The sequence below is a fragment of the Mus pahari genome, chromosome 7 (genome assembly GCF_900095145.1).
Source record: "Mus pahari chromosome 7, PAHARI_EIJ_v1.1, whole genome shotgun sequence".
Classification (NCBI taxonomy): Eukaryota; Metazoa; Chordata; class Mammalia; order Rodentia; family Muridae; genus Mus; species Mus pahari.
This window is the reverse complement of record NC_034596.1, coordinates 1399699-1419723: the sequence shown is the minus strand read 5'-3', so window position 1 is coordinate 1419723 and position 20025 is coordinate 1399699. Positions and strand designations below refer to the sequence as shown.

Genomic DNA, 20025 nt, shown 5'->3' with positions numbered 1-20025 from the left:
CATCAGCACACCCACCTCACTCACTGAGCTCTTCAATGCAGTGAATGCAGGGCACGGGCTGCATCAGCACACCCACCTCACTCACTGAGCTCTTCGATGCAGGGGAGAGGACAGAGATCAAGTGACCAGGGGCTCTGGAGCAGTAGTTCAGAACACCTGGCTCCCAACTTCCTCAGCTCTCTTCAGAGCTGCAGGCTAAGGAACAGGGACCTCTCAGCATTTTTTGCCTGTTGCTAGGGATCCATATTGTCTTGGGTGTATTTCAGTAGTCTTTCTTAGCTTCCGGGGAACCAGTAAAGGAGAGGTGTCGGAGATCAAGGAGTGTGGCAACATGGCCACGGACGCAGAGTCCTTTCCTCGCGGACACTGCCCATGCTCTACCTTGTGAGCTTGCTCCCAGCGGCCGGCCTGGGTGTACATGTCTATGGCATCTTTGGTCCGGTCTCCTTTGGTGTACAGCTCCTCAGCAATCTGAAATTGAAGATTCAGCTGGGATGTCAGAGCCTGACACAGAACCTTGTAGTGTGCCAAAGGAAAAGTGAGTACAAGTGGAATGTGTCCTCAGGAGACAGACTAGATCAAAGCAGGGTGAGAACAACTGCATGTGCATGTGCGCATGTGTGTGTTGTGTGTTGTATGTGTGTATAATATATATGGTGTGTGTGTGTGCGTGGTGTCTATGGGGTGTGTATGGTATATGTGATGTGTATATGTGGTATGTGTGTGTGTGTGTGTGTGCTGTGTCTGTCTGTGTTCATGTGTGTTAGAAAAGAGTGTTATTCTCTCACCCTCTGCCTTAGTTCTTTGAGGCAGGGTCTGGTTGGTTCTCTGAAGCTGGAGCTTGTAATGTTTAGCTGGGCTGGCACCCAGGTAGCCCAGGCAGGGAATGCTCTTGCCTTTAGCCCACAGCTCTGTGGACAGGTGTGTGCAAGACCATGTGGGTGATGGGATCCGAACTAAGTTCTCCTAGTTGCACAGCTAGTTCTCTTAACCGCTGGGGCATCTCTCTGATCTGGTGGAATTTAAAGGGCCTCACGGCTGCCATGGAGGGTGGTCTACACTTGCTCTGCTGGAGCTATTCATTAAGAATCGCTTGAGCTGGCTGGGATGGCAGCCAGGAGTGCACCTCCTCATCCACTGTGATGTTGTTGGAGCTCCAGCAAGAAGGGTTGGGTGAGCTGCCCCCCCGTCTTGCTCTGGAGACCTCCTTACCCCCTGGCACTACACTGCTTCAGTGCTGCAGAAAGAGTTTTCCTTACCTCATACTCCTGCAGAGACGCATAGTGCTGAGCCACACGGGGATAGTATTTAGATGCAGTGTTTCGATCCTGGAGATCTAATATATAAATTGCCTTCTTCCACTGGCGGGCACCCAGGGCAGCCTCAATTGCTTTGATGGAGCACCTGGCAGAGTCAGGAAGGGCATTAAATATGTATGAGGAAAGAGGAGAGCGAGAGGGAGCAAAGAGGCCCCAGGCACATTCTAACCCACACTCTGAGATTCCTTTCAGGCTGTGGCCTCCTCCTTGCCTCAGAATCTTACTTCATGCCCAAATCTCCATTCTGTCTCTGTGCCACCATACCTGGCTTCAATATAGTGGTTGATGGCCGCATCCAGCTGCTTTTGCTGTACCAAGTGGTCCCCCCAGGCCTCCTCTAGCCTCACCACCTCCACTGGGAAGGCCAGTCGAGCCAGCTCAACCGCTACCAGGGATAGAAGAGGCACTTGGCTCAGGAAAACAGGGCAGGGATGAAGCATGGGCAATGGGCAAGGCATACAGGAAAGCAGGATGTCCCCAGGGAGATGCTGGGTGTTGGACGGGCAACAGTGAATGGTCATGAATGGCTGGTACCTTTCATGAATGCATTGCCTTTACAGTAGCACTCAAGGGCCCGCTGTGGATTTCGAATCTTCTCAAAGAGATCACCTGCCTGTCAATACATACACGGCTACAATGAACGAAACCCACAGAACACAAACTATCAAGAATCAGCTCCCCAAGGAAGGAATGTTTGCAGTCAGTCAGAGTTATGTGTCCCTCCGCATGCTTCTTTTGGGTGGGAGAGGGGTTCAGGTCCTGGAGATCAGAGTCAGGACAAGGCAGTCAGCATACCCTTTCATAGAGCTCTCCCTTGATGAGGGCTGTGGTGATATGTTCTACTAGTTCCGTGTTGGCCAGCAGCTCCTCTCGGGTCAGCACTAGCCGTGCAGCTTTGGCAGGGAGCCCAGCTTTGAGGTAGAGGCTGATGGCTGCCAGCCCATCCCCTTGGCTCTCCTGTAGTTCACCAGCTCGTTCCTCTTGCTGTGTGTCCATTAACCATTGATAGTAGTCTCTTCGTAGCTTCTCCAGGGCTGGGTGTCCCTGGACATAAGCAGAGAGAGCTAGGAATCGCATCCTGCCTAGCTCTCCCACTTTCCACCTCTCCTGGTTCCTCTTGTGACAGTGTGGTTCCTCCGATGGCACCATATTAGCCAGCCAGTCGCAACCCCCATTCCAGATCCCATGGCTTCCTTGGAAAGATTTCTGGAATTGGTGAGGCCTAATTCTGAACACTTGTGACGAGAGGACACAAACAATACCTTGGCCTCAGCCACAGCAATGCACTCCTCCCAGCGGTGCAGCTCCTGGTACATGTCCATGGCCTCCTCAACAGCATTCTAGGGATGACACGCAGCAGGAAGAAGACCAGGAAGGCAGAGGGTCAATAATAATAGTCTTAGCCTGCTCGGCCTGGCTAAGATGTGCGTGCGTGCGTGCGTGTGTGTGTGTGTGTGTGTGTGTGTGTGTGTGTGTGTGTGTGTATGTGTGTGTGTATGCTCACTCATGCTTGCTAGTGCACTGGAAATGTAATCGAGTGCCTTGCACATGTTAAGCCCATGCTTCACCACTGAGCTACACTCCTGGCTCCAGTGATGGATTTACTATAAACCACAAGAAGCTTAAAGGCTCCTTAGACTATATAAGTTTGGGGTTTCATAAAAACTTAGATCTACCCTATGTACAAGGATTGCAAAGACAGGTTCTGGAGTAGAGAGAAGCTGAGACATCATTCTGAAAAGAAGAAAAAAATTAAAGTCCAAAGGAAGATGTTTGCCTAGATAAAGATAACACAGGGAGGAACCTAAGGAAGGCATGGGATAAACTCTCTAAGCTTAAACGTTCTCCCCAGACTTTCAGAAGACTCACAGACACAGTCCTTCTTTTTTCTTCCCAGGAGCCCCTCCTCCATCTGGTCCCCTTTCTCCCATTACCTGTTCCAAGAAGATCATTTCAGCAAGTTTGTAGTTCTTCTCCAGCATGGCGAGACGAGCTCGGACCTGATAGAAGTCTGTTCCTTCTCCACCCTGCAGGGAAAAATGAGGTTTGGTCACTCAGCACAGGCAGACACAGGAATGCCAGGAGGACATGGAGGCTGAGAGACTTGGGAAGCTAAAGATCTTTAAGGGACTTAGCAGCCTGAGGTTTCACGCAATTCCAAAGTGGTCCAACCTTAGGGATGAGGGGTGGGCAGGGTAGAAGAAGGTAGGGAGGCTACAAACTAAGGAATCATGGAACTAAAACTAACAGAAGTTACAGCTTGGGAGACTGAAGGAGTCAAGAGATGATACTTGCATATTCCCTGGACACTTGATCTGCAATCTCATTGGTTTCATGTAGGAACCGAGCTTTGGCCACGTGACCTAAAGCAGAGAAGCACCTACAGCAGGGAGGCAATAATACAGCAGTTATATTAATTACATTAATTATCACAGGGCTGCCACTACAGCATTGTTGGACAAACATGCAAGGAGCATCTCATGTGTCCCTGTCACCCCACACTGCTACAATCACAGAAAGCCCTGAGAGGGTCAAGGGAGAGGAAAGCCTTGTTCTCCTGGATTTTCCACTCCAGTTGAGATAGATAATTGTAAATGGACAAAGATAGGGGGAGAATGAAAAGTGAATGGAGCCATGGTGACACTGCCACCAGTGGCTGAGGAGGCCACTGACATTGGCTGGCATCTGACCATAAAGAGCAGCTCCTCCCTGGCCAGGCAAAAACATGGTTGTTGCTACAAAGTGGAACTCTGTTAAGGGGGTGACAGGAACTTTCTCGCTGGATTTCAGGCCTGCTTCACAACAGGGAATCCACCTCAGGGGCTGCCAACCCGGTCAAGTCTGTGATATATATATATTGAATATAACAGTAAGCTATTGGAAAATTCTGGACAAAAAACAATAACTTTTGTTGTTGTTGTTGTTTTATAAACAGGGTCTCATGGAGCCCAGGCTGGTCTTGAACTCAATATATAGTCAAAGGATGACTTTGAACTTCTGGTCCTCCTGCCTCCACCTCCCAAGTGCTGAAACTATAGGCATGTGCTACAATGACTGGTACAGGTGGGACTGGAGATCAAATCCAGGGCTTCAGGCATGTTAGGTAAGTACTTGACTGACCGAGCGACTTCTCTAGCCTTCTAACTGATGATCTTAAGAAAGTTTTTGCCAGGTGTTGGTGGCACACATCACCCAGTACTGCATAAACAGGGTGTGGTGGTGCAAGCCTGTAATCTTAGCTCTAAGAGGTAGAGGCAGGGGGATCAGAATTCTAAGGTCACCCATGGCTACATATGGAATTTAGGCCAGCCTGGGCTATAAAAACAAAATCGGGCTTGGAACAATGGCTTGGCAGTTAAGAGCACTTGTTGCTCTTGTATAGGATTAGGGTTCGGTTCCCAGCACCCTTAAGGAGGTTCACGACCATCTGTAAATCCAGTTTCAGGAGACCTGATGCTGCCTCCATGTGTACCATGTGTTGGTCTGTGTGGGTGCATGGGGGGAGGGGGAGAGGATGGGAAAGCTGGAGGTCACTTCCTAGAAGCAGCTGATATGTGCTAAGCACTTACATCCCCATAAGCCTTTTGGACTAATTCTGTTATTGTTCTTCACCATCACCACTGCCATACTTCCTTATAATGCTACGTGGTAATGACATCATCACTGCTGGGAAGTGGAGCCAAGGTCTGAAGGACTCTGAAGTCACAAACCCGTCTTTTACCTGTGTACCACAACCAGGACAGACATGGAAGGCATGATAGAGCTCTTGGGCAGGTTGGCGAGATGGCTTAGTAGTTAGGAGGGTACACTGCTTACAGATGACCTGAGTTCAATTCTCAATACCTACATCAGGAGGCTCACAACTGCCTGCAACTCCAGCTCTAGGAGAACCTATACCTCAGACCTTTGCAGGAACCAGCACTCATGTGGAAAGACCTACACACAGGCCCTCACACATACACACTGTGGCGCTTTGGATAAGAATGCCTCCCACAGGTTCAGATGCTTGAAGACTTGGTCCCCAGATGGTGGAACTGTTTGGGAAGGATTGGGAGGTGTGTCACTAGGGGCGAAGCTTTGAAGTTTCCAAAGCTTTCAGCCAACTCCAGTGCTCTCTGCTTGCTGGTTCCAAGATGTGAGCTCTCGGCTGTTTAGGCCACCACAATTTCACTCTACCATCATGGAGTCTAACCCCCTGGAACTATAAGCATATTTTATGCTATCTCTTCATTTATTTATTTATTTATTTATTTATTTATTTATTTATTTATTTATTTATTTTTGGTTTTTCAAGACAGGGTTTCTCTGTATAGCACTGGCTGTCCTTGAACTCAGAAATCCGCGTGCCTTTGCCTCCCAAGTGTTGGGATTAAAGGCGTGTGACACCACGCCCAGCTTTATCTTTTATAAGCTGCCTTGGTCATAGTGTTTTATCATAGCAATACAAAAGTGACTAATGCAGACCCAATTAAGAGTAACTAGCCAGGTGCTAGTGGCAGCATAGGGCTTTAGTCTCAGTACTTGGGATTGTGTGTTTGTTTGGGAGACAAAGTTTCTCTGTGTAGCCCTGGTTGTCCTGGAACTTGCTCTGTAGACCAGGTTGGCCTTGAGCTCAGAGATTCTTCAACTTCTGTCTCATGAGTGCTGGGATTAAAGGTGTGCATCACCACTGCCCAGCTAATAACCTCTTAAAGGGGAACCTTGCAAAGAAAAGGAAGAAAAAATATTAAAGCTAGATGGATGGCTCTGCAGATAGGAATGTGTGGAGCTCTTGTTGAGGACTGGTGTTTGATTTCCAGGACCTTATCAAGGCAGCTCACAACCTCCTGAGCCTCCAGTTCCCGGGGATTCAACACTACCTTCTGACATGTTAGGCAAGTACACTCCTGTGCATAGACCAACACCCTGACATTCTTATATACAAAATTTAAAACTATTTTTTAAAAGATAATATTCTTCAAATCTAGGGTGGGCAGGCATGTGTAAGTGCACCAGGAAGGGCTCATAGCATTGCAGTGGGGTGGGGTGGGGCAGTGCCTGCACGCAGGGCAGGAACAACCCACAGATGAGCACTCAGAGGCCTCCTAGCTGTCAGCAGCTCAGAGGCACACCGCTCTTACCTCTCAGCAGTGTGAAGCTGCCTTGCCTCCAGGGCCAGTTTGCTCAAGGTTTTCCACATTGCCTCTGTTTCCGGAGTCATCTCCAGGGTCTCCAAGAAGGCTGTAGCCCTGGAGAAGAAGGCAAGCAAAATGCAGGGGTAAGGCTGGGTCTGACAGGGAGAAGCCAGGGCACAGTGGTGCGGGCAGAAAGAGGGGAGGAACAAAGGCCACAAGGATTTGCCCTTCTCCTCTAGGGTCTTCCTAGAATCACATGACCCCGAGCCTCAACAGTTTAAGGGGTCACTGCAGGTGTCCCCTAGACCCACACTCGTTCACCACCATTTGACTGTCAGCGGCCTCTCACCGGGTGTAGTTGCCATCATCGATGGCTGTTCCAAACTCTATCAGGCCCTCGTCCAGGGTGTAGGCCACAGTAGTCACGCCTTCTGTCACCATGACCTCCGTCTTCCCACCACCTCGCTCCAGACCGACAACGTCACCCTGAAACAGGCCACCCCACCGCCCAATTCCAGATTAGCACTTCCATGCCCCCAGCTACTGAGCAGGCCTGCTCTTACCCAGCCTGGGGTTCATATCGAGGGAATGACAGTGGTGGTGTGTCCTATCACTGTATGTCTCCCAGGCTGATAAAAATGCCAGAGCTGTGCAGTATCCTTGGGTTAAAGTTAACGGATGTCAGCTCCAGCGCCTGGAGGGCTACTAACAGAGTGGCATCCAGTTCTTCAGCAGTAGTACATGACTAAGACGTGGTGTGTGTGTGTGTGTGTGTACTCGTGTGACTGTGGACTGCATATGTACACAGGTGACTGTGCATGTCCACATGAGAAGGCCAGAAGACAAGCTTGAGTGTCATTCCTCAGAGGCTCTAAAATCAGATCAGAAGATGCAGTGAAATTAACAGGAGTGTGAACATGTGTGTGCGCCCACGCACACACACTACCACCAGTATGAAAGGATAAATTGGCTGGGCGGTGGTGGCGCACGCTTTTAATCCCAGCACTCGGGAGGCAGAGGCAGGCGAATTTCTGAGTTCGAGGCCAGTCTGGTCTACAAAGTGAGTTCCAGGACAGCCAGGGCTATGCAGAGAAACCCTGTCTCGAAAAACCGAGAAAAAAAAAAGAAAGGATAAATTGTAACTATAAGCAATTTTAGAGTTTTAAGAATTTTAGGTATTAAGAATAGCAGTTATGGGGTTTGGAGAGATGGCTCAGTTAAAAGCACTTGACTGCTTTTCCAGAGGTCCTGAGTTCAATTCCCAGCAAGCACATGTTAGCTCACAATCATATGTAATGGGATCTAATTCTTCTGCTGGTGTGTCTAAAGACAGAGCACCTATCGTACACATAAAATAAATATCTAAATCTAAATAATAAATATTTTTTTAAAAAAAGAATAAGCAATGCATTGCTGTAAGATTACATATTACATATTTAGAGATATGGAGGTGACATGGGAAATTAAGTAAGGAAACACTGTGGAGTGACTGGGCATATTGGGAAAAGAATCAAATGAAATTTTATAAAGTGAAACCTGTGGTGTTGAGCATGGACAAGTTCCCAGCCCAGAACTTTAGCTCCTGGAGCAAAGCGTCAGTGGCAGCTGGAGTAGCACACGAGTGTAAAGACTGATGGTTGGACTGAAGGATGGAGCTAAAGATATCATCCAGAATGTTCACGGGCAAGAAGAGAGAAACACAAAAGAGGCTGAAAAGGCAAACGGGACAGAAGGAGAAGTGCAGCATACGCCTGGTCAGAATGCTGGGAGAAGATGGTGGGCAAGTTCCCAAGCCTGCGGAGGCTATTTTGTGTTCACAGTTACAAGGAAACACAGCGTCTGGCAAGTGGAATCACATTTAAATATGTATATAAAGGCAAGAGGTACATCTCAGCACTAGAGATTTTACTTCCAATGCATAGATGCAGTTGCTAGCCATCGACTAGATAGACCCCCAAACCTCTAATCTGTGCCTATAGTTCCCAACGCTCAGGGGGCCAGGGCGGGGATGGCCTGAGCCCAGGAATGTGAGGCTGCTCTGTCCTATATAGCAAGAAGCCATCACAAGGAAAAAATACTATGTAGAAAAGATAGAGTATAGTGTCAAAACACCTAAGAAAAGTAGTTTTAAAAGCAATCCAAGAGAGCTTGAGAGGAGGGCTCAGAGTGGGCATCATTCTGGCAGAGGACCTGAGTTTGGTTCCCAGAACCTAAGACGGGCAGCTCAGGGCCGCTGTAATTCTAGTTTAGGAGATCCGATGCTTTCCTCTGGCCTCAGCAGGTACATGCCCTCATTTGTGTGCATGTGTATGTACACGCACATGCACATGCACGCACACACACAATTAGAAATTAAAAATAAAGATCTTCCAAGCAAGCAAAGAGAAAAGAGCTGCTAATCTCTCAGAACAAGCCGGTGAATTATTGGGATAACATGTTACAAAACACTAAGACAAGTTAGCTGTTGGTCTAAATTTAGGTACTGAGTCTAAAGCTGTTCTTAGAACAAAAGTATGTTCAGATCATCAAAAACTGACAGGTTTTAATTTTCTGCTAATGAGACTTAGGTGACCTAAGGAATTTCTAATTGATTCTCAAGAAGAAAAGTCACTCCCGAGGGGAGACAGGGGAGACGACAGTGTAGGAAGAAAAGGTAAGAAACAAATATGCTGGTGGCGAATCCAAGTTCTGTCCATAAAAAATAACAATGTTGCAAGCCATGTCTGGTGGCCCAGGCTTGTGATACCAGCACTTAGGGAGGGAGAGAGAGGCAGGAGGTTAGCTTGAGCTACATAACAAGTCCCAGTTCTAGGTCATTGGGTGGAGGCGGGGAGAAAGAGCAAGAAAACGACTATGAATGATGCTTATTTTGGGAATTAAAAAAAAAGTGTATGAGCCAGGCATGATGGCTGTAATTCCAGCGTGGAGGCACTTAGCAAAGGCAGGAATGTAGACAGTTCAAGACTAGCAAGGGCTTGCAGCCAGACTATAAGACTATAGACTGAAAGACTCAAAGTTGAAGCTGAAGAGAGAGCTCACTGGTTAGCTCTTACAAAGGACTTGGGTTTGGTTCCCAGCCCTCAAACTAATTCTAGTTCCAGGGGACCCAATCTTTTTCTGGTTTTCACAGATACCAGGCATGTATGTGGTACACAGACATATATGTAGGTAGGTAAAACAAACATACACATAAGATAAATAAATCTTTTCTTAAAAAAAAAAAAAAAACTAAACTAAAGGCTTACTTCTAGAACCCCACTGCATGTAATTTAAAAGCACAGTGGTAAATGCTTGCACATTGTGCCTAGGGTTGTGGGTTTGGTCCCAGCGCAGCAGCAGCAGCAGCAGCAGCAGCAGCAGCAGCAGCAGCAATTAGAACTAAAAGCTAGAGAGATGGCTCATGGGGTAAAGGCACTTAATGACCTGTACTTAATGCCCGTGCCCACGTGTTAGAAGGAGCCAACACCCATAAGTTGTCTTCTGACCTCCACATGCATGCCATGGTATCTCTGTGTGTGTGTGTGTGTGTGTGTGTGTGTGTGTGTGTGTGTGTACACATACACACAAGTAAAGAAATGTAAGTTAAAAATTTAAAAGTTAGAATTAAAATACTAGACAATAAATGAAAAAAGGGAGGTAATCAAAATTAAAGACTTCCAAGGTCTATTATTGTAGGGGAGAAGGTTACAGGTTGGATTACTCGAGCCTTTAAAGTACTTGTTAAACTTTCAAGGATATCTGTAACAGGACGATGATGATGATGATGATGATGATGATGATGATGTGTGTGTGTGTGTGTGTGTGTGTGTGTGTGTGATGTTGGGATGGGACAGTGGAGTGTTTTATGTGTAATTCGAGGAAGGAAGCATTTGAATGGCCTATAACAGCGAACAGGTACAAGGGTGACTATATGGAACCATCCCCTCCCACTGGGTCTCTCATTTAGATTAGAGAGAACTACACATGGCAACTTCATACAGTCTCAGGGTCACTGCAATGCGGGCTTCCCTCTAGGGATCTAATACAAGGTCGGTCAGGAACCTAAGCAAGGGTGACTGGAGGCGGGGCCGCCAGTGGGCAGGGATACGGCTGCGCTCGCAGTTGTCTCACAGACATTATGGTGGTGCACAGAGAAAACAAAGCAGCCCGCACAGTCGTTTCCTCAGGGTTCTAACTAATTAGACTGACACAAGTCTAGGGTCTCCTGGTGTCAACATACCCTGATAGAGGACATGGTGACTCTCTCAGGGGCCTCGATATTGTACCATACACATAAGCTGTTTCGGTTCTGAGCTACCAGCACATCACTCCCTGGAACCCACTGCACGTAGGAGCAGAAGTTGAGGATCATTGTCTTAGAGCAGCTTTCAATATCATATAGATGCAGCTGGAAGAGGAGAGAGATAGCACAGTTAAAAGGGGGTGTGATGACATCATCTGATTTTGCCCATTCCCCTAGTAGTAAAATGAGTTTCCAGCCACTGGAGTTTACTCTAAGTTGGTATATCCTAACTTTGGTCAAGGATGAGAAGACCAAATGAGCTAAGACCTACAGTCAAGGCATTGGTAGGTGAAGGTCAGACTTTCATTCTCAGAGTAAGCCTGGACCAGACTAAAGAGGCTACCAAACAAAACTAAGTGAGTGGACAATTCACAGTGGTTCATTCACTGAAATGGACAACTGAGGGAACTAAAAAGGGGCCTAGGGGAAAGGGGGAGAGGATAGGCCACGTCCCCCCAGAGTCCCACCTATGCTCTGTCTGTGCATAGCCCAGTGCCCCACAGACAGTCACCAGAAAGGCTAACCTCTTCAGTGATGCCACACTGAGAAAAGACTATGCAAGGACTACTCAAGGACTACTCAAGCCAGCCTCCATGCCTTGAGCTAAGTGTGGCTGAACCACACTGGCAGAGAGGGTCTGGGCAAAGGCCAGACCTGAGGAAGGGGACATAGCTTCACGAGGACACAGACTTGTGATCAGTAAGAGAGAAGCCAACTCTCAAATGCCCTTCCTGACTCTGTTCCCATCATCAGACGATCTCCTTACCCTTGTCCAGGACACAGGACAGGTGGTGACAGAATAGACTGTCCTTTGTTCCTCTGCTATGCTAATGGCACACAGAACCAAGACCTTAGTTCTGCATTGCCCACCACAGTCCTTGGTAACAGCTTATTTCACACCCTCTGGACCATGCTCTGCCTAAGGCCCGAGTAACCCTTCTCACCCGAAGTTTCCGGTCTCTAAAGAGAAGCTTGTGTCCAGTCTCATTAAGTTCTAGCCAATCCACCCGGCTTTCGTGACTGATAGTACCAATGTTGTAGCCACCAATCAGATCCACTGTAAAGAAGACAGGGTAAGAAGATGACTCCAGCCACGTGGAAGGCTACAGTTGGTCTGTACAACTCTGGTCTTAAATGAGGCTGAACTTTAAGAACATTTCATCAGTCCAGGAGTATCAGTGAGGACTTCAAAAAACTAATACAGAACAATTTTTCTAGAATGTTTCAAAAACTAGGTCTTGCCACATGGTATTTATTCCATGTCTATAGTCCCAGAACTTAGGAGGTGAAGGCTGGAAGATAAGTTCAAAGTCAGTCACAGAGCAAGTTTGAGTCTAGCCCAGGCTAGATGCAGCTGCAGACACAAAGACACATACAAGAAAGTTAAGAAATTTATCTAGAATTACAGATAAATTTACTTGACTTTGCAGCTAACTAAAAGGTCTTATGGAGGTCCATGGCTATCATCCCAGCCCCCAGAAAGCTAAGGCACAAAGAGAGGGAGTTTGTGGCCAGCCCCTTCTATGTAGGTCAGATCCAGCTACCTCATCTGACCCAGACTTGAAACAATAATTTGAAAACAGTTGAGTGTGGTCCTGAGTTCCAGAGATAACTGAAATGGCCTTGGTGATGTCATACTCCAAGGAACCACCTGAGCGATGGAGTGCTCAAGGTAAGATAGCAGCGAAGAGTGGAGGGGCACACAGACAGCAGGAGAAGGAAGCCTCGAGTCAGCCAGGGTCAGCGAGCTCAGTGGCTCACAATCAGACTTTGGCCAAAGGCAGAAAGGCTGAGTCAGGAAGGCGACCAACTGGAGGCCAGCCAGTGTGTAGGCTAGTTATGTGGTAGTCTTAAAACTTTGGAACATAGAGATTATGACACTGGGCATTGTGACTCCTATCTGTAATCCCAGTACTCAAGGGTCTGAGGCAGGAGGATCAGGAATTCAAAGTAAATCTGGGCTACATAAGACCCTGTCTTAAAACACCAAACCACAAAACAAAACAGCAACTAAATCTAAGCCAAACCAAGCCATGTTAAAATAGCATGGGTGCCGGGCGTGGTGGCACACCCCTTTAATCCCAGCACTTGGGAGGCAGAGGCAGGTGGACTTCTGAGTTCGAGGCCAGCCTGGTCTACAGAGTGAATTCCAGGACAGCCATGGCTACACAGAGAAACCCTGTCACAAAAAACCAAAACAAAAACAAAAAAAATAGTAAGGGCTTCGTGAACCCTGAAATTACACACAAAATTCTATGCATATGCACTTTTGGGGGGAATGTCAATAATTTTCATTATACTTAAGGGACTAGTAACTTGGAAAATTGACAAACTGTGTGTGTGTGTGTGTGTGTGTGTGTGTGTGTGTGTGTGTGTGTGTATTGAATGGACTTCAGAGTGAATGGACTTGTCTGAAGTCTCATAGTTTGTCATTGCCACTCGAGTCTTAGGCTTCTTGGCCTACATATCATTTCCACTGCAGATACCAGAATTTCTGAGCTCAGATGTGAAATAGATATTCATGAAATATGAAACTATCTTAAGGAGAGGTCCATATGTGCATGAAAGCGTCATTTATGACAGGGGTGGCATAACAGGTGAGTGGGTAAATGGTTAAACAGATGGAAGAAATAAAGTTAAAACCCACATCCAATACAAAAATAAACACCAGGTGGAAAGCAGACCTTAAGGATGTTAAAATACAGGAGGGCATAGGGGAAGCATTCTTGAACAAGGCCTCAGAATCAGCAACGGTGTCCCTGTCATGCTGGCCGTGCTGGCACCTGAACCCAGGGCCTGCCCCACTCTCTACAAGCTACAGCCCAACCTCAATTGTCTTTTTTTTTTAATGTATAACTGTAATAATTTATTAATTTATTATTTAATTTATTAATTTAATTTGTTTATTGTATTTGTATTTATACTTATGAGTACACTGTAACTGTCTTCGGGCACACCAGAAGAGGGCACCAGATCCCATTACAGATGGTTGTGAGCCACCGTGTGGTTGCTGGGAATTGAACTCAGGACCTCTAGAAGAGCAGTCAGTGCTCTTAGCTGCTGAGCCATCTCTCCAGTCCCTATATTGTTTTTTAATTAAAAAAAATTTTTCCAGCCTAGTCAACAGAATGAGTTCTAGGACAGCCAAGATTACACAGAGAAACCCTGTCTCAAAAAACAAAAACAAGAACAACATTTAATTACTGTTATTTACTTATTTTTAGTTTTTGAGGAGCACGTTTGGAAGTGGGAAGACAGCTTGCAGGAGTTAGCCCCTCCCTCTCAAGCCCTCAAGCACAGAGCTGAGCACCTGCAGATGTGAGTTACCTTGCTGACCCCTATCTAATTTTTTTTTTTTTAAAGGCGTGCGCCACCACGCCCAGCTTAAGGATTTATTTATTATTATATCTAAGTATACTGTAGCTGTCTTCAGACACTCCAGAAGAGGGATCTCATTATGGATGGTTGTGAGCCACCATGTGGTTGCTGGGATTTGAACTCAGGACCTTTGGAAGAGCAGTTGGTGCTCTTAACCACTGAGCCATCTCTCCAGCCCCCCTATCTAATTTTTAAAGGTGTTGATGCAGGGCTGAAGTTTGACCCCTTAGGCCCATATGGAGGAAGGAAAGAACCCACTGCTTCAGGTTGCCCTTTGACCCCCACTTGAGTGCTATGCACACACGCTTCCCCGCCCAGTGCACAAGTAAGTATAGGAACATTTTAAATGTCGGAATACTAAAGACACTAAAAAGGGAATAGCTTAAAATCTGCAATGTAAGCAACCATCAGAGGCTACAAACACACACACAAAGTGCACACATGCACACACACAAGCTCATACACATATATATGTGAAGACCTTCACATCTCTAACAGAGACGACTTGACTTTTACAGTACATACAGGATGAGAAGTGCAATTCACAAAAGAAGACATCTGAGTGACAATATGAAACGCAGGAGCTTTCACACACACCAGACAGTCATGACGAGAGAGAGAGAGAGAGAGAGAGAGAGAGAGAGAGAGAGAGAGAGAGAGAGAGAGAAAGAGAAACGGGAGAAGGCTGGTCAGCCTCCGTGGAGAGCAGCAGGAACTATTTAGTGAAGGTGAAAATACAGTGACTCTACTCTAAGGATAGATTCAGAGAGTGGCATTACGTCCAAGAACACCAGACATGCACATGGTGCACACACACTCACATGTGGGCAAAATAGCCATACATGTAAAATAAAAATAAATCTTTTAAAACTTAACACTTTAAATGTCATGAGTAAGATATGAAGCAAAAGATTCAGTGTAAATATGACAAAATGTTACGATTCAGCAGAACTAGCCATGGGTAAGCAAGTTTTAATAACATGTCATGACTATCGACAGTCAGAATTTACTAAACAATTTTGCGTCAGGCAAGGATCTCAGCACTTCCATCTGACGCGGGTACTGACTTTGTTCCCAGTGTGTGAGAAAGACTAAGGAAATTTGGTAGACTCATACGCAGCAAGTGCAGATGGGGTGGCTGGCTGACCAGAGTCCCGCTCTTACAGCCATGCTGCGTGTGTATTCGCATATCTATACTTTCTGGAGGGTGCTATGCTATTCTTGATGCCTGTAACATTTGGTGGTAAAAATGATAAAAGATTTATAAATGGAATCCTTGTGGAATGCAAATTAAATTTTTATTGATACTAGTTACTAATAAAGGATTTTTAAAAATGATGGCCCTTCTAGTCCTAAAAAGTCTTTGATTTGATGATGTCTAAGCAGGAAAATTTCTGCAGCTGCTGATAGTACTCTCCTTCCTGTTCACGACTTGCTGGGCCTCAGCTATATGCCCAGAGAGCATGGTAATTATACGGACAGGCCTGTCTATCTGCAGCCACAGCTAGGCAGTTACCTGGAGGCACGCCCACAGGGGCATTTTGGATGACCACTGTAAAAACGGATTTACCTGGTGCCTTTCTTAGATTCTTCACTGATACAACCCTGTGATACAGAGTGCAGCACAGGTATCTATTCTGATATTAAAGTTACAAGAGTGTCTTACCTATAGCAATCGTCTTAATATCAACAAGATAAGCCAATTTCTTATTATCTTCCATTCCTCGCTGGCAGCGCTCATTGATACGGACGCTGAAATATAAAGGACTTGGTAAGGTAAAGGCTTGTATTGAAGTTTCTGAGCACCGTATGGATGAAGTTTCAGACTGATCTGGGGGCAATCTAAGCATAGTTTAGAAGTTCAAAAGGAATTCTCCTGGCCTTCAAGGGTTCAGAGAACCTTGTAAGGTTACCTGATGAGGTGAGGGTTCATGAACTCAGTGCGCACAGAACCCAAGGAGTCGTTACTCCCATATTCCACCAGGGTCAGCTCTCCAGCATTGAAGATCATGCACACCTGGGGAGAATGGGAGAGGGGCGAGGAGAAAAACAGTGGGAGGGGTAGTGCAGTTTAGGGTGACTTCTCCTCTTTTCCTGCTTGACCCCCACCGTCTACCTGCTCGCTCCTGCCCCTCCCACTCAGCCTTCTGATGAGCAGCTGGAATGAGGTTTATGGACATGTTGGCAGGGGCTGAGTTCTACTTACATTCTCATTTTCAAAGAAATATTTCTCATTGCCACCAGATCCCTGCCAGGCTATCTGTGAAGTAAGGAGAAAACACCAGAGACAATGTAGAGAATTACCCAAGACAAGGCTGGGAGACCTCAATCAGGGAGGTTTCAGTATCACACAAAAGATGCTCTGTTTCAGATCCTTGCCTTGCTTCCTACACTTTCAAGAGATGGCTGTGTAAAAACAGTCCGACTAAAGAAATTCATACTCCAGGATTTTACACCTCTCACTTCTTGAAACAAGGTCACCAACATCAGAATGTCAGGGCCTCTTTTGGGGATCTTACTTCTTGGGGTCCTGGTCCCCAAAATTAGCCAAGACATCCCATTACCCAATCTTGTATCCTTGGTCCCTACCTCACTGAGGCGGTTCGTGTTCAGGTCTCCCAGCAGCAGTGTGTCTGATGTGTGAGCCACCAAGTAACGTTCCTTTCCCAGGATTTTCACCTCTTCTACTTCATAGCCATAGTGTGACTTGAGCACCACCCTGGTCCCTGAAGACAGGTTCTTCACAATCACCTGGTAAGGGACAAGTCTGAGCCCTTCAGCCTTTCCCAGCACAGAAGAGGAGTGAAGGTGCTTGCCTTTCACACAACTCTAGGATGCTGAACACCACTAATGCCTGCATCCACACTTGGCCTGGGATGCTGTTGATGATGACAATGCCTTCCGCTCACATGGGGATTTGCTACTTAGGAAATACTTCCACAATCCCTCTTCTACTGTTCACGATACATTTGATTCTGAAAGTTCTACTGAATCACACCAATATCTCACTTTGCTTCCACAGTTCTTGGTAAAAGTCTCTCGACCTCTTAAGACTACTGTATAATAATAATAAATAATATTTTATAATAGTAATTGATAATTTAGGTAAACATAATAATAAATAGTTATTATTATTTTGGGTTTCTAAGAGAGTCTCCCTATGTGCCAAAGATGACCTCCAACTGGCCATTCTCCTGCCACAGCCACAACCTCCTAAGAGTTTCTTTTTCTTCAACAGTTGAAGTAAGTTGCAGAGCAACCTACAACATCCAACCTCTGCTTTTTTGTTTGTTTGTTTGTTTGTTTGTTTTTTCGAGACAGGGTTTCTCTGTGTAGCCCTGGCTGTCCTGGAACTCTCTTTGTAGACCAGGCTGGCCTTGAACTCAGAAATCTGCCTGCCCCTGCCTCCCGAGTGCTGGGATTAAAGGCATGCGCCACCACGCTGGGCTGTTTTTGTTTTTGATACAAGGTCCTACTATGTAGCCCGATTGGCCTGGAACTTGCTATATGTAGATCAGGCTGGCCTGAGACTCATGGGCCACATTGTCATTTTTGTTTAGCGTGAGAAGTGCACCTCTAAGACAACAGGGTCCGGGAGCTTTATGGCTCATTTGTAATCCTGCTTATCAATGCTTCTTGTGGGCAGCACTGGGTAGACAGTTTTACACCAGAAAGATAACCCAGTCCCTGGACGCTAGAACCTAGTGCTGGAACAGAACAGCTAAGTAGCAACAAAGTTGCCAGGGAGTTACCCTGATACATTCTGTTCCCCACAACAGCTCTGCCACCTGGATGAAAGTTAAAGTTGAGACTGGCTGCAGCCAGCAGGCCGGAAAATGTTACAGAGATGAATGAGCCCAAGAGATCTCCACAGCTCACCTGGCTAGGGCCCACATATGTCAGCTCGAACTTGTTCTTGTAAATGCTCCTTCGGAGGCAGCAGTCAAACTGTTCCACCCCACCACAGAGTGTTCCCTGAGGGAGAGGGGCAGCATGAGAGGCAACACATGGTGCACTGGCACAGGGAAGGTGCCAGATACCCTCAAGACCCCAAACCTCAGTGTCACAGTCTAGGGACGAGTGGCCAGCAGAAGGGCAGGCAGGTTTTGGACCTATCAGAATCCAAAAGGTGGCGAACCAGGTATCACATGTGGATTGGATAAAGAGGGAAAAATCAGGCTGGCTTAGAAAACTGTCCTCTGGGGCCTCCAATGGTGTACATTTCCCTTTCTTGCCTTTAACAGCACATTTTTAGGTTGACGTCACAAGGCAGTTTGGACTTCTCTACTGTCACAGCAGTCTAGTTTGGAGACCATCAGCAATACAGAAAGGGGTTACAAACACACCGCACAGAGTCGTGAGCCATCCCGCTTCCAGGCCAAGGCAGTGACAGTGTATAAGTTAGCAATCTCCTTGGGCTTCGCCTCTTCCCAGATGCTTCTTCGAGGACTCCAGTTGAACACCCGAAGTCTAGAAAGGTTTGTGGCTTTTAGACGAGATGGGGCGGAGCAAAATAGTGAAGGTAAGTAGCTAAAGGAGAGCAGTCTCATTCTACAAGAAAGGGAAGCTACGGCCACCCAACAATCCATCGAGGCAGCCCGCAGGGGAGAGCTCCATGGTTCAAAGCGAGTTTGGAAAGTCAAGGCAAAAGAAAACAGAGCACGGGGCTGGTGGCTCAGTGGTTAAGAGCACCGACTGCTCTTCCAAAGGTCCTGAGTTCAAATCCCAGTCAACCATATGGTGGCTCACAACCATCCTTAACGAAATCTGACGCCCTCTTCTGGAGTGTCTGAAGACAGCTACAGTGTACTTACATATAATAAATAAATAAATCTTTAAAAAAAAAAAAGAAGAAAAAAGAAAACAGAGCACACCTGTAGGGCAAACATTTGGGAACAGAGGCAGGAGGATCACTGCCAAGTTTGAGGCCAGCCTGGTCTACTTAGTGAGTTCCAGGCTATTCAGGGCTATAGAGTGAGACTCCATCTCAAAAAATAAAAAACGACACAAAAGGATGGAAGTAGAGAAAGCTAGACAAACAAAAAAAATGAGCTGCTAGGAGTCCAGGCAGAGGAAGAGTGAAGAGTGGAACAACCCAGAGAGGAACAGACACACAAGACTGATATACAAAGCACCGTCAGACAGGGGACCAGGTCCTAGTTGCTCATCTGCCCATTCATTCTTTATTCACTCACCAAACAGTGGCTATAATCACATAGCAGATGCCAACATAGGCACTGGAAGTAAAAAAGATGACTGCTCAGCCTGCTCCTCAAGGTCCCCCCAAAACAGAAGCAACAACTATGGATAAACTCAAAGTCTGCAAGAGGCTTCATGGGAACATGAAGAATGCGATGAATTCTGCCAGGAATCGCCAGCCGAGGCAGCACCCTGCACTTTGAAGCTGCCGACATGCCAATGCATGCCAATCTGAGAATCCTTTTCAACAGACATTGCCTCTGTCCAGGCTCCCACTACAGTTTAGAATGACTTGCCTGGCACAATTCACAGGGAAGGAAGGTAGAAGATGTGACTAGACAGGGGCCTACCTGTCATAACTTCCCAGCACAACAGACTGGCCTCCAGGACTTGCAGCAGCTGTGGTGAACTCCCGCTCCTGAGGGTCACGGCTATAGTCGAAAGTCTGCAGCACATGGCCTTCCTTTCCATAGGCCACAATCCTCCGGTCACAGCCAGCAGCCACAATGCTGTTGGTGGCCCAGGCCAAGGCATAGGGTGGGCATGGATGGTTAACCAACTTTCCCTGAGACACAACATTTCAGGTTTACTTTGAGGATGTCACCTTAGAAATTCCTCAGCCCTAGGGGCTGATCCACACATTCTTTTTTTTTTTTTTTTTTTTTTTTTTTTAAAGATTTATTTATTTATTATATGTAAGTACACTGTAGCTGTCTTCAGACACTCCAGAAGA

General features: G+C 46.6%; 1 protein-coding gene across 1 annotated transcript in view; it reads right to left on the bottom strand.

Annotated features, from left to right (window-relative positions):
- Positions 1-20025, bottom strand: part of Ift172 (intraflagellar transport 172) — a 39037-nt gene that overhangs the window by 11715 nt on the left and 7297 nt on the right. The window contains exons 8-26 of the mRNA XM_021201590.2: positions 19643-19857; positions 18440-18563; positions 17973-18068; positions 16683-16844; positions 16300-16353; positions 16007-16110; positions 15760-15845; positions 11660-11772; positions 10653-10820; positions 6783-6919; positions 6440-6547; positions 3615-3699; positions 3254-3346; positions 2582-2659; positions 2115-2363; positions 1854-1932; positions 1584-1704; positions 1260-1404; positions 382-471 (exon numbers count right to left, since the gene is read on the bottom strand). Coding sequence (XP_021057249.1) covers positions 382-471; positions 1260-1404; positions 1584-1704; positions 1854-1932; positions 2115-2363; positions 2582-2659; positions 3254-3346; positions 3615-3699; positions 6440-6547; positions 6783-6919; positions 10653-10820; positions 11660-11772; positions 15760-15845; positions 16007-16110; positions 16300-16353; positions 16683-16844; positions 17973-18068; positions 18440-18563; positions 19643-19857 — 2307 coding nt within the window. The remainder of the gene's footprint in view (positions 1-381; positions 472-1259; positions 1405-1583; positions 1705-1853; positions 1933-2114; positions 2364-2581; positions 2660-3253; positions 3347-3614; positions 3700-6439; positions 6548-6782; positions 6920-10652; positions 10821-11659; positions 11773-15759; positions 15846-16006; positions 16111-16299; positions 16354-16682; positions 16845-17972; positions 18069-18439; positions 18564-19642; positions 19858-20025) is intronic.